The 20,214-nt window shown below is 45.1% G+C and overlaps 1 protein-coding gene across 3 annotated transcripts in view; it reads right to left on the bottom strand.

The window, feature by feature from the left end:
- The window catches only part of LOC126334657 (bcl-2-related ovarian killer protein-like), a 229,527-nt gene that overhangs the window by 37,425 nt on the left and 171,888 nt on the right, over positions 1–20,214 (bottom strand). For 2 of the 3 annotated variants that reach the window (XM_049997108.1, XM_049997106.1), the window contains exon 4: positions 3,922–4,153. In XM_049997108.1, the coding sequence (XP_049853065.1) occupies positions 3,922–4,153 (232 nt within the window). The remainder of the gene's footprint in view (positions 1–3,921; positions 4,154–20,214) is intronic. The other variant, XM_049997107.1, reaches the window with a different exon arrangement.

A 20,214-nucleotide genomic window follows, 5' to 3' on the forward strand; every position in this document is an offset into this window, starting at 1 on the left:
AGAAAGAAGGATCCTTTATTGTATGATTATATGATACAGGAACAAACACTGGTAGCAGTTACTTCTGTAAAATATGTGGGAGTATGCGTGCGGAACGATTTGAAGTGGAATGATCATATAAAATTAATTGTTGGTAAGGCGGGAACCAGGTTGAATTCATTGGCAGAGTCCATAGAAAATGTAGTCCATCAACAAAGGAGGTGGCTTACAAAACACTCGTTCGACCTATACTTGAGTATTGCTCATCAGTGTGGGATCCGTACCAGATCGGGTTGACGGAGGAGAGACAGAATATCCAAAGAAGAGCGGCGCGTTTCGTCGCAGGGTTATTTGGTAAGCGTGATAGCGTTACGGAGATGTTTAGCAAACTCAAGTGGCAGACTCTGCAAGAGAGGCGCTCTGCATCGCGGTGTAGCTTGCTGTCCGGCTTTCGAGAGGGTGCTTTTCTGGATGAGGTATCAAATATATTGCTTCCCCCTACTTATACCTCCCGAGGAGATCAGGAATGTAAAATTAGAGAGATTCGAGCACGCACGGAGGCTTTCAGACAATCGATCTTCCCGTGAACAGTACACGAATGGAACAGAAAAGGGAGGTAATGACAGTGGCACGTAAATTGCCCTCCGCCACACACCGTTGGCTGGCTTGCGGAGTATAAATGTAGATTTAGATGTAGAGTTGTCGCGGTTAATTTGGGGCATGGCCGAATGAGCTGTGCTAGAAGATGGTTTCTTCATTCCAGCGTCCAGAAGATGATGGCAGCTCACAGAAAGGGAGGATGAATGGTGGAGAGTTCCAGTTATGGCAATACAGGACAGAGCATAAAGTGATGTGTGCTTGTTGTGTGCCATTATTAGAGTCAGTGAGCATTGGTAATTCTCAGGGTTTTGACTGATCAAAATACAGCGTGGAGGTGTGAGATGGGATTGGTAAAGTTGGCCTAATATAGAGTTTTGTGAAGAAGCACGGCGAGATTGTGAGGAATTTAATTCTGCCATAAGTTCTGTATTTAAATGCCCGTAGTGCTATCTGAATGTACCATTATTGTTTGGTATTTGAAAACACGATGAGGTCGCTATGCGTGTGTTAGTGAAAAGTCAGTGTACATTTTCCTTGGTCAGTATTTTCATTTTTGATTCTATAACAGGCTATCTGTCTGTGTAGGCTGTCTTGTCCTGTCTGTTGTCTGTCTTCGATACAGCAGACGTGTTAGTAGTAGCAGACTGTTGATCATTCTAGCGAGCCATTGCACTTGTTGCTACTTTATTTTGGTGCCCTTTGTGAAGTCGTTTGTGGGCAAAAGCAATACTGTTTTGTCTGTGTAATGTATGCCAGTATCTTGTGATAGACTTTAATTGTGTATTTGGAGATCAGGTTATTTCATTACTGTGGGGTGAATAGTTCTTTTTTTATTTGTCATTTGTTATGTGAAGTTAATTAATGTACGAGGATGAGCGGTATGGTTCACTGTATTTGTACTGAATCTAGCCTTGTAAATTGTTGCCTGATTAAACAAAGAACGATTAAAAACCCACACTTGCACAACCCCCAGAGAAACTATGCTCCCACTCAAATCCTGCGACACATGAATCTGCAAGGAGATTTGCCTAAATAGCAAAACTCGTCTACTACATTTAGTGTCTCATTTCCTAACGTAATTCCCTCAACTCTGTCCTATTTGATTCGACCAAATTCCACTTTTTTCGTTTTACTTTTTTTGATATGCATGTTATAATCTCTTTTCAAAACGCTACACATTCTGTTCAACTGCTCTTCCACGTTGTTTGGCATGTCTATCAGAATTACAATATCATCGGCCAACTTCACAGAGCTTTTATTTTTTCTGTCTCAACAACTACAAATTTACAGAGGTATGTTATACATGAATTCGTGTACTTCTAAGCTGGAAGAATCCATTGCAGTACATGTTTTTTTTTTCAGAACTTTATATCTGCCTATTTAATATTGCACACAAAACTGCTAAATGTTTCCAAAATAAAAAAAAAATGAGTTTTGCCAAATGTGAACATCTACATGTGGCAGGCGTTTATTGTTTGTTTCCGACAAAGAAGCTCACTACTTCCCAATCAGGAGCCACAGTTACTTGCCTCCTGAGAAAGTGTTTCATACCATCACAAAGTAATTGAGAAAATTTGAAAGCATAACTGTACCATTGCGCTATCATGAGGTTCTGCGTCACCGTGTTAGCTTCAGTGTTATGGGCAAGAACTGGCATCTCTATGATTTCAAGACCACTGCTAATGGGTTAATTAAACAGAAGCTCAATATTTAAAATGTCTGAAGCCAGAGTACTTATTTATAAATAAGTTGTGGTCCCATTTGAAAATTCGAAGCAACATACGTTTTCTCTCCGATCACTGTTGAAATGAAGTTAACTAACATAGATAGTTTGTAGGTCATTAATCAATGATCTGTAATGAAAGATAGAAAGCATGTCAGTGTGAAAAAAAGCTGACAAAGAAGCTAACAGCCGAATCCGAAAACGTCAGCTTAAGTGCGAGCTTCTTAAGAGGGGAGCTTTCCTACTCAGCAACAAACAAAAACACAGAGACAATAATATATTAAAATATGACCGTTGGTGAATCTGATTATGAGCATTGATAACTTAGCACTTTAACTCGGAGGCAGAGGGATAAATAATGCGGTCACTGCGGAGTTTGAGGATATGAGAGAGGGAATGATTTTTTCTTTATCTTTCGGTACCGGTACTGACAACACACGGGTGTGCGCGACTCTTGTCGATCAGTTGCTACGGTATAAATTTTGAGACGGAAGTTACATGGATTCGTGATTACGGATTACAGAGAGAATCGTCTTCAAATGCGATACTTATTCATAGTAATGAATATGAAATAAAATTAAAGCTTTTATTATACAACGCAATGAGTAGAAGAAAAATGACTTTCAAACCCACAGTTGAATCAATTAAAATGAGTTTCAGAAACTTTAGTAGACATTAATTTTGTGACCATATTACATTACATAATGTTACTGTTATTAATAAATGAATCGTCGGCTCACACGGGGAACACAACACTTCGCTAGGAAATTGCAATGTTACAACTTTGGTCGCTGTGGGTTATAGCAATCAGAAACAGAAAATAGTCTTCAAACAGAGAACAGCAGACACGAAGTGGTCCGAATGGTGCCGACTTTTAACGATCAGTACTGGGGATCGCCTGCCCACTTATTGCACCCTTACTGTAGCTAGTCTATTGGGGCTGATAACGTACTAATGTATGTAGGTTACCAATCAATAATAAGATCGGTAACAAATGTGGCCCAAAGTACCGCTCCACTTTGTCATCATTGGCTCTCGGGCAAAAACGTTGCGATGAACATGGCGATGAGAATAATGTGGTGCTGTACCTTAAAGAACCAGTTTACTAAATTATTATTTGTTCAGTAGTCAGAAATAAGGTGGAACATTACTGCTATGAAATAATCGCTCTGTGGATGTTTATTTTGGAAAGAAAATCATGATTTATACGTATTTTTTATTTGCAACTGAAAGCAGATAGAAATTTTTATCCACTGTTGTATTACGTACCTAAAATTATATGTACTGTTCAAGTAATGCAGTAAAATGTGCTACCTGAAAAACTTTATTTTTTTGTAGATAATTGACTTTTGTGAAAACGGACCTCAGTTTCTCCTCGGTTTCGTTTACTACTTGCTCAATGTACAAATTTAATAATATCCGTATAGGCTACAACCACGTCTCACTCGCATCTGAACTACTATTTCCTTGCCACATCCCTCGACTGCTTGCAAGTGCAGTCTGGTTTCTGTACGAGTTGTAAGCAACGTTTCGCTCCCTGTGTTCCGTACCTACTAGCATTATTAAGTAAAATAACGGGCTCACAGCGGAACGGTAGTGGTTTGGGGCTTATTGAACACCTGGCTGCCGACCTGGTCGGCGTTCTTGAAGAGCTCGCGGGCGACGGCGGTGAGGATGAGCCCGGCGGACTTGTCCCCGGCGAGCACGCCGCCGGGCGAGGGGCTGGCCTGCCGCGCCACCGCGCTGAACAGCTTGGGGTGCAGCCGCTCCAGCTCGCGGCCCACGCTCGCCAGCTCGGGGAACACGTCGCGCACCGCCGCCGGCGCGCCGCGCAGCCGCTGCAGCCCGCACCTGCCGGCCACGACAAATCTAATAACACCGTTCTGAGCGACCTTATAAAAGCCGCTGGCGTAATTACACTGGCGGGAAAAAAAATCGCAACCCAAAAAGTAATTAAAGTAGAATAATAAAATTTCGGGAATACGTTTCTCTAGGTATCATATTTAAGTAACATTGCGAGATCGCGGGTTAATGTAAGTGCAAAGTAAGACATCGAAAATGTGAAATGCCAGTATATTAATAACCAAACCGTCAGAATGCTGAAAGCAAGCATTGCGACGTCATGCATTGTGTTGTACAGGAGCCAGGTGTCACTGTGTGTTGCAGTACCATGCCTGTTGCACATACTCAGTCAGAGGATAGGCACGATTTACGTTGTTTGTGGATGGAGCTGGAGTTGTCGCCTGATGTCCCGTCTGTGCTCGGTTGGCGATAGATCTGGTGACTGAGCAGCCCAAGGAAACACGTCCACCCTCTGTACATTAATTTAGACGGCAACAGCGGTATGTGTGCTGCAGCTATCCTGTTGGAAAACACACCCTGGAATGATGTTCATGAATGGCAGCACAAGTCGAATCACCAGAATGGGTGTTTGGTTGTTGGATTTAAATACATCAAAGTGCGACGTCATCAGTTCTTTAATCCTGTATGAACCAAACCAGGAATAATCCTCAGAGAAGAATACAAGAGGCAAATCCTCGGAAGTCTAAATGTAAGCAAGATACAATAAGATGGAGCTAAGATCAAGGAGAAGGAGGGGTGTGAGAGGGGATAAGGCGAGCCGCTTTGTCCAGAATGCAGTTCTACATCTAAATCTGCATCTGCATTTATACTCCACAAGCCACCCAACGGTGTGTGGCGGAGAGCACTTTACGTGCCACTGTCATTACCTCCTTTTCCTGTTCCAGTCGCCTATGATTCGCGGGAAGAACGACTGCCGGAAAGCCTCCGTGAGCGCACGAATCTCTCTAATTTTGCATTCGTGATCTCCTCGGGAGGTATAAGTAGGGGGAAGGAATATATTTGATACCTCATCCAGAAACGCACCCTCTCGAAAGCCGTACAGCAAGCTACACCGCGATGCAGAGCTCCTTTCTTGCAGAGTCTGCCACTTGAGTTTGCTAAACATCTTCGTAACGCTATCACACTTACCAAATAACCCTGTGATGAAACGAGCCGCTCTTCTTTGGATATTCTCTATCTCCTCTGTCAATCTGACCGGCCTAGTACGTATCCCACACTGATGAGCAATACTCAAGTATAGGCCGAACGAGTGTTTTGTAAGCCACCTCCTTTGTTGATGGACTACATTTTCTAAAGACTCTCCCAATGAATCTCAACTTGGCAACCGCCTTACCAACAATTAATTTTATATGATCATTCCACTTCAAATCGTTCCGTATGCATACTCCCAGATATTTCACGGAAGTAACTGCTACCAGTGTTTGTTCCTGTATCATATAATCATACAATAAAGGATCCTTCTTTCTATGTATTCGCAATACATTACATTTGTCTCTGTTTAGAGTCAGTTGCCATTCCCTGCACGAAGTGCCTATCCGCTCCAGATCTTCCTGCATTTCGCTACAATTTTCTAATGCTGCAACTTCTCTGTATACCACAGCATCATCCGTGAAAAGCCGCATGGAACTTCTGACACTATCTACTAGGTCATTTATATATATTATGAAAAGCAATGGTCCCACAACACTCCCCTGTGGCACGCCAGAGGTTACTTTAACGTCTGTAGACGTCTCTCCATTGAGAACAATATGCTGTGTTCTGTTTTCTAAGAACTCTTCAATCCAGCCACACAGCTGGTCTGATATTCCGTAGGCTCTTACTTTGTTTATCAGGCGACAGTGCGGAACTGTATCGAGTGCCTTCCGGAAGTCAAGGAAAATGGCATCTACCTGGGAGCCTGTATCTAATAATTTCTAGGCCTCATGAACAAATAAAGCGAGTTGGGTCTCACACGATCGCTGTTTCCGGAATCCATGTTGATTCCTACAGAGTAGATTCTGGGTTTCCCGAAATGACATGATACGCGAGCAAAAAACATGTTCTAAAATTCTACAACAGATTGATGTCAGAGATATAGGTCTATAGTTTTGCGCATCTGCTCGGCGACCCTTCTTGAAGACTAGGACTACCTGTGCTCTTTTCCAATCACTTGAAACCTTCCGTTCTTCTAGAGACTTGCGGTACACGGCCGTTAGAAGGGGAGGTTCCCGGAACATTATATACAGAGGGAGACGCATCGTCTACATCCCATTAGCATCACCTCACCATCCCTTACTCCAAAAAACACAGGCAAGAGTATAAAAGTTTAGGAAAGATGAAAATTAAAAACGATAAACATAAAAGAACAAGGGAATAAAAAGGTGGAAGGATAGGGGCCAGGCCAGACTGTCCAGCAAGGGCCACATAGGACCCCTGGGCCAGAGCAGGGAAGGAGTGTCCCTCCAACCCCTCAGGCAGTCAATCGTACCATAGCGCTCCACATCACAGAGACGAGTAGAAACCATCTTCTTGGGTGAAATGTAAAACCAAGCTCGGCCGCTTTGACGTCGTCCGCTAGCACCAGAGGTAGTGTGCCAACTAGGTTGAGAGATCGTCGCAAAGCAGTCAAATTTGGGCAGTCTAGTAGGATGTGGGCCATCGGGGGGGGGGGGGGGGGGCACCACATCGCCTGTAAGGTGGGTCCTTCACTTCTGAGAATGTCATTGTGGGTCAGCCAAGTGTGGTCAATGTGTAGCCAACACAGTATAGTGGATTCCCTTCGAGAAGCGCAAAGGAAAACTGCCACATGTACATCGTCTCCTTTATCACCCTCAGTTTGTTTGGGAAGCCCAGGACTAACCATTCTGAGTTCCAGACACGTAACAATTGGTGCCGTAGAGTCGACTGCATGTCCGGTTTTCGGACCCCCACTTCCAAAATCGGCACACTGGTAGCCAACTTTGTCAGTTGGTCAGCATGTCTATTCCCTGAGATCTCAACGTGTCCAGTGGTCCAAACAAAGACAACTGGCTGTCCAGCTTGATGGAGATCAGAAAGAAGATCCTGGGTACTCGTGACTACTGGACGATGTGTGTAGCACTGGTCTATAACCAGAAGGTTGCTCAGGGAGTCGTTGCAGATTAGAAGCATCTTGCCAGTGCAAGAACGAGCATGGATAAGGGCTCGTTCGGTGTCCACCAATTCAGTAGTGAAGACGCTGTATCCATTCAGCAAGGAGCGTAGTTCACTGCACCTTGCATGTGTGTATGCATAACTGTCCATTGACCGACGAACCGTCAGTGTATATTACTTCCAAACCTGGAGATGCATCGAGTACATCCAGAAACAGGTGGCGAAACACAACGGGATCAATTGAGTCTTTCGGTCCTAAGGAAATCGAGACAAATCTGAGGTCAGTGAACACATTGTGGGAGGATATGCGATTCCTCCTTGACAAGAGGTGACCAGTGGGGGAAGTTGGAGTTCAGAGCAGAGATACTGTAGTCGAACTGCAATTGCGACACCACTTCTGGGTCTCTGTTGTGGGAGGTGGATCTCACTACTGGCAAAAAGGACATGGTAGTTTGGATGCTTAGGGGAGCTGCCAATGTGTATAGTGTAATTGAGTAGGCATTGTTGGCACCTGATCTGTAGTGGAGGGACTGCAGCTTAATTACGAGACATACACTCTGCAGTCGTGATGTGAAGAATAACCACGAGAGTGCTCCTGCTGTCACACGAAATCACACTCGAGGCCATGACACCAGGCGTAGTTACGGTATGTCTTGCCCACAGACAGCTTGGTAGCAGGCCCTCAGTTGGCCTCCTCCTAGCCAACGCACGGCCATCACCTGCACCGAGGCATAACCAGCTTTCATCAGAAAACACAACACACTTCCACCCTGCCTTCCAATGAGCTCTTCACTGAAGCCACAAATGGAAGTGGTTTGGGGTAAGTGGAATGCATGCTATTTTGATATGGCTCGGTACTGTCCTTAAAGTAACAAATTTGTAACAGTTCGTTTTGTCATTGTGGTGCCAACTGCTGCCAAAATTGCTGCTGCAGATACAGTATGATGCACCAGAAACATACAGCGAATACAGTGGTCTCCCCTTTTGGTAACGCCATGTAGCCATCAAGAGCCTGGTCTTCTTGCGACCATACATACTCGTGACCACCACTGCCACCAATCATGTACAATGGTTACATTCCTGCAAAGCCTTTCTGCAATATCACAAAAGTAGCATCCAGCCTCTCTAGTCCTAATACACGACATGGTTCAAACTCAGTGAGGTGTTGATAATGCCATCTTTTGTCGCCTGAAAGACGTCTGTACAGTGAGGACACGTTTTGATATCGACAGTTCCCGCTCGTTATTAGCCTCTCTGGCCTCAACAGCTTCTCGAGCGGTTTGTCGCCGGCAGCGGGCAGAACCGTGGGTAAGCATTTAAGTGAGGTCGCGGCCAGAGCGGGCTCTCGAAGTGATGGACGTTTTTGGTCACTGCGGGTTTGGCGGGATTGAGTATCGGCTGGGACCGGGAAGATTGGTCGTTGGAAAAGGTAACTCTGCGTGATACGTTGTGGAAGAGCATGTATTCCCTTCTGGTAAAAGCTCTCGCTCTGTAGGCGCAGCCATGTTTTCACTGCACGACGGACACTCTCGTCATCTTCAGAGTGTGTTTCCCGTAGAGAATCTTTAAGTGGCCCAAAGAGAACGAAGTCCGAGGGTGCCTGGTCTGGACTGTAGGGTGGATGAGGCAATGATGTCCAACCCAATTTGGCGATGTGTTCATGGGTTTTCAGACTTGTGCGTGCGCGTGCTTTATAGTGTTGGAGCAAGGTTTCTGCTGGTTTCTTATCCAGATCGAACACAGCGGAAATAGTTCTTGAGTTTATTCAGAGTCTTCACGTATGCCGCTGAATTGATGGCTGACCCTCTTGGCATCACATCCACGAGAATGACGTCATTATGATCCCAGAAGAATGTCACCATGACTTTTCCAGCAGAGGGGGTTGTCTTGAATTCCTTCTTTTGTAGTAAATGAGGATGATGCCACTGCATGAATTGTTTTTTTGTTTCTGCACAAAGTGGTGCACACAGCTTTCGTCCCATGTAACGATCCGTGACAGAACGTCCTGTATGTGTGTATTAATGGCTTCTTAAAAAAATGTGGGGCATTTCTTATTGAACGACCCTCGTACAAGAAATTATAGTGAGCGTCCGATTATCAAGTGCATGATTGTATTGTGTTACGCATTGGCTATTTTAACTCGCCATCCTGGTTATCCATCGTGACATGTGAACATATTCATTCACTTATACTTTAAATGATCTCATCCAAGTTACGTTTCTGTGAATGTGTGTAACTAAACTAGTGGTGATCGAGCTGTTTGACTAGCTTTGGACACACCCATAATTAAATTCTGTTGTTTATTTTGAAATCAGGTGCTTCATGCGCAACGTTCGCCTTTTTCAAGTGTGTTTAGGGTGTCTATTTTTGTCGTAAATGCAAACTGTTAATAAGTGTTTTGTACGATACAGCTTACCTTGATGTGCGTGTCGTTTATATCGTGGGTCCAGGTAGAGAGGACTGGGTACGATAAATACCTTCACTGAGAGTGTCTCTCTCTCTCTTGGCGATCGCCATCCTAGCTTAAGTGAAGAAAGAGAAATTGCTTGGCTCTGCAACGCCATACGTATCAGAATTTGAAATTAATGTTGTCAGTTTATTTTGCTTGCTTGGAACCAGTGGTCTTCCCTCTAATTATCTGCAAACAGTTACGTGATAGTGGATTTACGATGTATTAGCAATTTCCACTGTGTTTTTGAAAATTGTAATGGGGAATATGTAGGCTAATTTTACATAATTGTGATCTGAGTAGACCTCTGTGCTGAGCATCTATCAGATTTTTTTTAACGTAATGCTGTTCTCAGAAACTAATTCTTTTAATTTACTTCAGTCATTTCTGAAAGTTACGTAATGTTTACCACGAGACGAGATTTCACCAAACTAGAAAGATGTTCTAACCGTGTGTTTTGCTTGCTACCTACCCCGATAAACTGATAAAGTGATAAAGTGATTTTCAACAATTAAATCTTAAAAATCTTTTTCTCCTTTTTCTGTGTCTTTGTCCTGCAGTGGCACAGGGCTGGCATAATTAGCGACCGATTTGACATGGTGAATTGAAGGGCTGGTCTGATTCCCTTCCTGTCGCCAACACGTTACTCCCTGAGAGGACAGATACATATCGCAATTGTCTGGATGCAGTGCTATTCATGCGAAAAGTAAACGAAAGTTTTTCTAAATGTTTGTGAATTGAGTAAGTGAGGCGCGACAGGGGTACCAGCCCAGTATTCATCTAGTGGGACGAGGTAAACCTCCTAAAAACCGCATCCAGGCTGCTCGGCGCACTGACCCTCGTTGTCAATCTGCTGGGTTGATTCGGTCGGGGGCCAGCACACCTCCGAGACCCGGAAGCAGCGCTTTAACATGCACTGCTATCCAGGCAGGTCAAGAAAACATAAGAATGAATGTCTCTAAGAGCAGAAAAATAGTTTAGCAGCGAATGGGGAACTTTAATTGACGTGATTGACGTAGCCTACGCCCTCTCACTCGGAGCAAATGACTGGGATTATAGGTAACGCACAATGCATACATTCGTGGCAGCACCAGGAAGTGTGTGAAAACATTTTGTCTCTGACTGAAGTTTATCCACATGACATGGTATGTCGTTCCTAGATGTGTGATACAAAGAGGTTGAAATGCCCCATAAAAGAAAATTTTGCTCGGTTGTTACAAGTATTTTGAGATCTTGTATTTGCCTAACAAACATGTGTTTACACAGCAACCTAATGCAGAGCTTCTGTAAAGTTTGGAAGGTAGGAGACGGATACTGGCAGAAGTAAAGCTGTGAGTACCGGGCGTGAGTCGTGCTTCGGTAGCTCAGTTGGTAGAGCACTTGCCCGCGAAAGGCAAAGGTCCCGAGTTCGAGTCTCGGTCGGGCACACAGTTTTAATCTGCCAGGAAGTTTCATATCAGCGCACACTCCGCTGCAGAGTGAAAATCTCATTCTGGAATCATCCTTCCTGTTTCCTGCTTTGCACCGAGAAGTTTGGCTTTCCTTTCCTCTGTATCCAAAGTGATCATAAAGTTATCACGAAGAAGTTGAAAATGTCGCTTCACGTGGTACTTCGACCACACCGATAAAAAAAGTCACGGAACAGATATTGAGCGACGGTTTGTGTTTCAATAAAAGGTAATCTTCTTCCCACTGCGAGTTGAAGCGTAGGGATTCTACCGATTTTCGTTTCCAGGATCTTAACTCCTCCAAAGCCATTTTCCTATCACTAATTTTGTCCCACCACGAATGCCAATAAGACTTCGACACAGACGACGGGAAAGAGGGAAAAAGGCCTGTCTTGCGGCGTGCGCACCGGTGACAAACGAGCGCGGTAGCAGGGGGGTGGAGCGGGGACTGTGGCCGACAGCGCGCGCGGGGGATGGTAGCAGGAGGTGTGGGCATGCGCTGCCGATCGCGCCCGCTAGGGGTCCTGTTCAGACGACCACAGTTCGTTGTGTATGTCCCAGCATTGGGTTACTCGTAAAAATGTGTGATAAGAGATAACGACAACTCTGAAAATAGCGAACACTGCGCTGGAGAGTGAAAGATCATAGTGGAAACTATCCCCTACGCTGTGGCTAAGCCGTTTGTCTGCAACATATTTTATGCCAGGATCCTACTCCATGGTATGCAGCAGAGCTTCTGCGAAGTTTGGAAAGAAGGAAAAGACGTACTGACAAGACGCTGCGAGGACAGGTTGGAAGTCATACACAGATTCTCAGCTACTAAGAACGGCAAGGTTTCAAATTGGATTAAGGAAATTTCAAAACAGTGCAGAATCCACAGTAGAGTGAAAGATTCATTCCGAAAAAAAGTACGTAATTAAAGTATACCTTAAATAAAAAAAATAAGAAAAACAGCTCCACACTATACTATACACATTCGTATGCTGGACTGGTGCTCTGTACCCCTCCGACCTATCCCACCAGCTTGTTGTTGGCACTTCGAGGTTTGTTCACGTTATGCATGTTCATTGAGTAGATCCGATGATACATTTTCTTCTCCTTGGCCTGTTTCTACGTGATCTCCGTCTTGACAGAAGACTATGTAGGCACAGCAATACTGCAGTTGCTTTTCATCATTCGTTTTTCTCATCGCACTAATCTGATACATACTGAAGGTGACTTTATTTTTTGTCATATACGGGCACACTGTTGTTCTGCTTCAATAATAGAGTATTGACTTGTTTCTTTCTTTGGCCTGTGATAACTACAAATGCTATTTTTGTTTTTTGTGTGGCCTATTACGCCGATGAAGTTAAGTGCACCAATGACTCAGCTGAAAAGCAGCGTCCAAGAACACTCCACCACGTTAGTAATTCCAGCATGGACTGATTCTCCCCAGATGTTCTCCTGAGAGAAAAAACTAAATAATAATACAAAATAATGAAATAAATGGCTGGTGTTAGGATACATAGGTACTATATTAGTTAGCACAACTTTAACTTCCTTTTATATGACAAAAAAAAATGCTGCTGTAACTGCTTCTAGCCCTCAATCATCATAAGCATCAATCGGCTACTGCAGTCCTAAGTCGATCACGAACAGTGCTTTAAATGTATTCCAATTTTTCTGTTATACTCTTGGCTATGCGTAGCTATCTGACAGTCGCTTTCACTGATGAACGTGTTTATCTATCACCTCCGTAACGCTTTCGCGATTACTAAATGATCCTGTAACGAAGCGCGCTGCTCTCCGTTGGATCTTCTCTATCTCTTCTATCAAGCCTATCTGGTACGGATCCCACACTGTTGAGCAGTATTCAAGCAGTGGGTGAACAAGCGTACTGTAACCTACTTCCTTTGTTTTCGGATTGCATTTCCTTAGGATTCTTCCAATGAATCTCAGTCTGGCATCTGCTTTACCGACAATCAACTTTGTATGATCATTCCATTTTAAATCACTCCTAATGCGTACTCCCAGATAATTTATGGAATTAACTGCTTCCAATTGCTGACCTGTTATAGTGTAGCTAAATAAGGGATCTTTCGTTCCATGTATTCGCAGCACATTACACTTGTCTACATTGAGATTCAATTGCCATTCCCTGCACCATGCGTCAATTCGCTGCAGATCCTCGTGCATTTCAGTACAATATTTCATTGTTGCAACCTCTCGATACACTACAGCATCATCTGCAAAAAGCCTCAGTGAACTTCCGATGTCATCCACCAGGTCATTTATGTATATTATGAATAGCAACGGTCCTATGACACTCCCCTGCGGCACACCTGAAATCACTCTTACTTCGGAAGACTATTCTCAATTGAGAATGACATGCTGCGTTCTGTTATCTAGGAACTCCTCAATCCAATCACACAATTGGTCTGATAGTCCGTATGCTCTTACTTTGTTCATTAAACGACTGTGGGGAACTGTATCGAACGCCTTGCGGAAGTCAAGAAACACGGCATCTACCTGTGAACCCGTGTCTATGGCCCTCTGAGTCTCGTCGACGAATAGCGCGGTCTGGGTTTCACACGACCGTCTTTTTCGAAACTCATGCTGATTCCTACAGAGTAGATTTCTAGTCTCCAGAAAAGTCATTATACTCGAACATAATACGTGTTCCACAATTCTACAACTGAGCGACGTTAGAGATTAGGTCTATAGTTCTGCACATCTGTTCGACGTCCCTTCTTGAAAACGTGGATGACCTGTGCCCTTTTCCTAGTGCAACAGCAGTCGACAGTAAGTGATAACTAGGTGGTTAGCAGAGAACTTTGCTTCAAGACTATGCCTTACATGCTAACCAATGGGCCAATGGACCAGGGTAATGAGGACGATACAGTATATCCTGACTTTCAAAAGGCATTCGATTCAGTGCAGCCCCAACATCGAACGAGGACCACATGGACATCAAAAATTTTTTGGACCGTATTGAGGATTTCTTGTTGAGTAGGACGCAGCACGTGTTCTTGCATAATATGCCATAGACATAAGCAGAAGTCATTTCAGGTGTGGTCAGAATAGCTGAGGGGGTATGGTTGCAGTCTGCATTGTTGCCAGATAAACACCTTCCCCTGTTACACCATCGATGACACCATGCAGAGTCACCAGATTCCCAACATCCCACCAATGTGACGTCACAGGCCAGTTGCTCTATGTATAAAGTTGTGGGAAACTCAAAAACTGGAGGAAATTCAAAATAGCGAGTTGTGTTACAGGGTTTGCTCCAGCTCTTATGATGTCGCAGCAAATTTGTGTGAAGAGCTTACTGCTGCTAGGTGTAAATTGGCATGAAATTTAAAAAATCCAAGATGGGCAACAGTTCTACTGGCGGAAATCCAAGATGGTGGAAGTAGGTCACTTGTGCAAAGTATAAAATCCGAGATGGTGGCCTGGAATACAAGTGCAGCCTGCATGGCTTTACCCATTTCTATGACATAAGAATCCAATATTGTAGATTTGATGGATATGGATGCAGGCTGCATGATTACCAAAGTTCATGTGTTCTACAATTAGACTCATATCCTAAGGGTAAAAGGGTCAGAAATCCTAAAACAGCCATACGCTAAGTCCACTAGTAGTATGCTCATAAAGGTAAGAAATGGGGCACGCAGTACCTTCAACTACCCAGTTTCAGCGACTTTCAAATTACCCAGCAATCCAGTTGCGATTACTTTTCAAGACTGCCATTCAAATATATATGTAGATTGTTGACAATACAAAACTACTATGATTAAACAATTAGGGCTATGTGTGTGTTTTGTAGGATAGGATAGAATAGGAAAAGACAGGAACACTTATTTCAACAACTGCGAGGGTGTCAGCAGACCACAACGTCCATCAATGAGCAGACGCGAGCTAATGAGATTTCGGTCTGAATGTGTTCAGCAGCAGCAACAGTAAAGATGAACTACTCTGCCGCAACCTGATTTGGAGGTGATTGCCACCACCAGTTGCGAGCATATCGAGACACCCCTTCCACTTGTACGATCCCGGCAGATACTATACAGTACATCACGTATTTCAGCGCCACATATCAGACGAAATGCACACCATATTGGGAGAGTAACGAACACTTACTCATTGTGACTTTGTGCATCAGCCTCTCCAAACGCCAGAACGCCTCTGAGTGAAGCTTTTTATAACGCGCAAACTTTCCACTGCACTGACTGTCTGGCCTGCTTTCCTACTGGAACGTTGACGTCTGTTAATATTTTGAACGCAGTTAGATGGCTGTGGAATCGTATAAATAGGGAAGTTCTCGCCGAAATCAGATTTCCGTGAAAGCTGTTGTTAGGTCACGAACTACCACACAGATCATGACACTAAAATATCAATTGCACTGATACGAGACCACGTGAGTGCCAGTCACACCTAACAACACAGCGCCATAATACAACGACTGTGATAGGAAGCGCCGGACTATGGACTCCATTTCCACTCCCGACCATTCACAGTATTTGTATCTGTCACTTACCACTTCTTTCAATTCTGTTAATGTAAAAAAGCCTTGCTAAATCTTAAAGTTATAAATCTTACATATAAAGCTAATAATATCACGTTTTTCGGTCAGTATAATACATATCACGACACTTTATAACATCATTAAGATTGCTACTGAGTGGAAAACGTGTGTGTCACGCTGTTTTTATGTAAGAACTTACAGCGTTACTCCCACTGCGTGTAGTAGGACAGGAAGACGGTTGATGTTTCATTCTAGGATTTTGGTATTGCTTTATATATATTTGTATGTACACTAACGTCTAGAGAAGGTTAAGACGTGCACAGTAGATCGCGTGATCGCTGTACCAGGTACCACGCCAGAAATCACAGTATGCCAACCTACAATGTACCCTCTGTTCCTCCCTCAGTCCTGAGCTGCGTACCTTAACTGAAGTCAGTAGCGACCGCTCTACCACATCGGGCTAGCCGCTGCACTCAGTGTGGAGCACGTAGCTATAACTATTAAAAAACGACGCATTTCTGGTGCTAATTGCTTAGATGTAAGTCACCATTTGCCGTCAAAAAACAGACACCTTTCTAAAGCTACACGGTTCTACAATAAACCGCTCTCCAATTTTAGAACTAGGTAGTATTGTGCTGAAGGAATATTATATGACAGGTAGAACTATCTCCAGCAGTACACACAACCTAGGTGATGCTAGGACACTTCTGACTAACTGACTCTGTTTATAATGCGCAAACATTCCCAGCCGTGACTGTCTGTCCCACTTTTACGCTTGGAGCGCTGTTCGCTAGTCGTACCATCATTCAGAGCTGCCAGATATATCAGTGCATGCCGAGCCTAACCACACAGCAACGTCACACAAGGACTGTGCCAAGAAGCATCAGACTACGGATCACGAGATGTTGGTTTCGACGCGCCGTCACTCGTAGGATTTGTATACAACGAAACTGAATATAAATTTCCGTTATGATAATCTCTGTCTCCCACAATGGTGCAGCACCGTGAATTCACATAGGCAGGCTCCACAAAGTGCCGCCTTTCAGTCACCACACCAAATTTGAACTTTAAGATCTGTGACTGTACTATGCATTCTGCGAAAGTGTTGATTTAAATGCATGTTATCATAACTTTTCCACGTTGCAGGTTACGTGTTAAGATACACACACACACACACACACACACACACACACACACACACACACACACACACATATATATATATATATATATATATATATATATATATATATATATATATATATATATATGCGCGTCTTCCACAACCCCTCTTCTCCCCGTGACCGCTTCCAGCAGTATAGGGAAGAATCTCAACACTACGTTAAAGTTACAGCTTTAAAATCATACATCTTAGTGATAGAAAAGACAGTGTGCTCTTTACTGGAAAACTGGAACGCCCCTGTTGTATAGAAGACTATGTTCATTACAACTTATTCGAAAAATTACAGTTTATCTGAAGGCAATGTGAAGACTACTGCCTTAATTGTTCCAACAAAAAACTTCCGTATTTTCCATAAAATAGACGAGATATTGCAGATAATTTTTGACTTGAAGCTGCTACATCTATGTTTTCGAATGATGAAGCCTACGTCTTAACCTTGTGGTGTACGCAGTAGGTTTTGATTTAATGTTAGACAATGTGAATATTTGATTTTGCAAAAAAATGGCTCTGAGCACTATGGGGCTTAACATCTTTGGTCATCAGTCCCTTAGAACTTAGAACTACTTAAACCTAACTAACCTAAGGACATCACTCTACCTCATTTCGTTCCTTTATTATTTCATGAGCAGGAAAGAGACACCCATTTTCACTGAATTCTGATATATCGTTCCCATTACGTCGATTTTTCGTCAGGACGCACAGCTAAATCAAAGTACCCTCCCACTCCTAAATATGAGCCCTATTGTGTAGAACAGAGTAAATGGAACTCGACAGAGCGGTGAAAATGTTCAGAATCGAACAAAATCGTGCCAATAAAAGAGACGTTTAGCAAGATCTTGAAACAAACCTCACATAGGACATCCAATAACATGTAAATGTCACACACAGAGTGAAGTGGCTTAGCGGCCAGTAGACGGGAGGAGAACCGTCCAGTCATCCAGGTTTAGGCTCTCTTATAGTTTATCTCGAACAGTCATCCTTTAAACATGGCATGGACAGTTCTCCCAATGTTTTTGCTGTCTGATGTTATTCTCCGTGACAAATGACCCCAGTCGTCGACGGTACGTTAAACTGTTAACGGGGTAGCCCTCTTTGAAAATTTCAAAAAAATTGAATTCTTTTGGTGTAATATGATTCCTGCGATGTCTACTTTATTGCAGTTTTGCAGTGTTCAGCGGAAGTTCGCCAGAAACTCTGCTACCGCGTTACTTGGCGATTTGTGAAAAATCTCCGAAAACTATTCACAGCGGGAAAAACAGTCGACATGTAATTTCAGCGACGGCCTAACAAGCATTATGGAAATTATGAACGCGCCCGAACTTGAGGTTGATCTTAGTTGGATTAATAACAGGAACCATTATGGAAAGATATTGACTATTATATATTTTATTCTTAACATCAGCCTGTTACAACTCCCGCACAAAATCGGACGGAAAGCGGATGGAACGAACAGAGCAGCGGACTTCGGCCTGAACTAGCGAGGCGAGTGCATCTCTGGTGTTGCGCGCTACGCTTACTCTGCCGTAGAGAGCTGGTGAAGAGGTTTCTGTGCTGTGGGCGCCGCGGGAAGCAAATTGTCGTGTGTTGTTTTCACAACGCCTGCAGATTGTCGTGTTCTGCGACCGCAGCATGGGAAAGAAGTACGCGCTGAGGAAACCTGCCGCTGCGAAGGGTCCTTCGGTTGTGCAACTCACTGAGTCTGCCGAACAAGCAAGGAAGCCACGAGAAGACGAGTCGCGGCCTATCCCCCTTTTTTTACGTCAAGTGCAAAGGCGGGTGGACAGCGCTGTTCGACACCTTGACGAATTGCGCCAAGAACGAGGTGGTCTACGAGTCTGTCGATACAGAGTCGCTGATCTGCGTTCGATCTGCAAACGTGGCCGACCCCAGGTCGATCAAGGTCGCAGTAGCCGACCACATCGTCGACGCGCCGCCGGCGCATGAGAAGGCACCTTCCGTAGGGAGGATGAAGACGACCGAGGCACTCCTCAGGGGGCTACCTCGGTGCTGTGACGAGGCAGCGGTCCGGGAAGGGCTGCTGCGAGCCGGGTTTTGTAATGCAACAGCAAGGTTGCACAACCGGAGCAACAAGAAGAGGGCGCCGCTCTATGCTGTGACCGTGTAAACGGTCGACGGCGGGAGCGACATCTTCGACTTGTGGAAGTTGCTGGGCTTCCCGGTTACGACAGAAGCTCTGCCGACCGCCATGGACCCCCAGCCCCAGTGCTTCAGGTGCCAGGGCGAGCGCCATGTCGCGGAAGGTGAATGTGCTCAGGCGATGACGACAGCCGCACCAGCGACGGCAGCAGTAACGTTCTGCCGACTTGTGTCTGGTGTGGCGGACCGCACGTCGCCAGCTGGCGTGGTTGCCCGGCTTTCTCAGAGGAGTAAGAGAAGACGACGTCAGAAACGACGTAGGGCGCAGAACAGTCCGGCGCAGCTGAGGGACGACGCAGTAGCATCTCCACCTGCCAGGGGCGGGGACGACCGCCTGGAAATGGGCAGTCGGGATGCAGCTCTCGCCCCTGAGAACAACTGTGGCCTCGATCTCGCCACCGCCGTGAAGGAGGCCACGGCAGCCCTTGAAGCCGTCATGGTGGCAGAGAGGGCTGCGTTCGCAGCCGCCGTGGCTGCAGAGAAGGAAGAGGCCTTGAAGCAACTGCGTGCAGTCTTCGCCCGAGGCCTCCGTGCATCAAAACCTGTGAACACTCCTGCCACCTCGCAGAACGACGTTCGCGTGCCTGTCCCAGCAGCTGCTCCAGCAGCACCGCAGATGAAAGGTGCAAAGAAGACAACCGCCGCCCCGGCAGCATCGGCGGCGACGACGACCGCCGCGCGGGCGGCCCCCGCAAGGAGCCGAGAAGCCAAACAAGCAGCCTTTATCGCGACTATGCGAGAAGGCGGCGCTCACGTCTCTGAAGCTCAAGCGGCGCAGCTCACCGAACAAGCGGAGCTCCTCGAGGCTCAGATGCGCCAGAGCTGCGCCATGCAGTAGAGGAGAACGACACCGAATGGTGGCAGGCTGTCGCTGTTCAGCAACCAGCCTGATGAAGCTGTGCCAAATCACTGACGACACGGCGCAGCAGAGAGCGTACCGGCAAAGCGCACGTTGCCGCACTATTTTCCTTGTTCCAGGGACGAAGCCACTGCAGCAGGCCCAGGAGAATCCATACGAGCCCAGCTGCAGCAGCCGGAACACGCAGCAACATCGGAGGAGCAGCAGCAGCAGCAGCGCTCACCTCCTCGACAGGACTGATCATTCCATGACAATCTGGTATTGCTCTATGGCACTGACGCATGATTATCGACCACTAACACAACCTTACCTTGCACGATCTGTCGCAGATAGCA

Source organism: Schistocerca gregaria, chromosome 2 (genome assembly GCF_023897955.1).
Source record: "Schistocerca gregaria isolate iqSchGreg1 chromosome 2, iqSchGreg1.2, whole genome shotgun sequence".
NCBI classification, from domain to species: domain Eukaryota; kingdom Metazoa; phylum Arthropoda; class Insecta; order Orthoptera; family Acrididae; genus Schistocerca; species Schistocerca gregaria.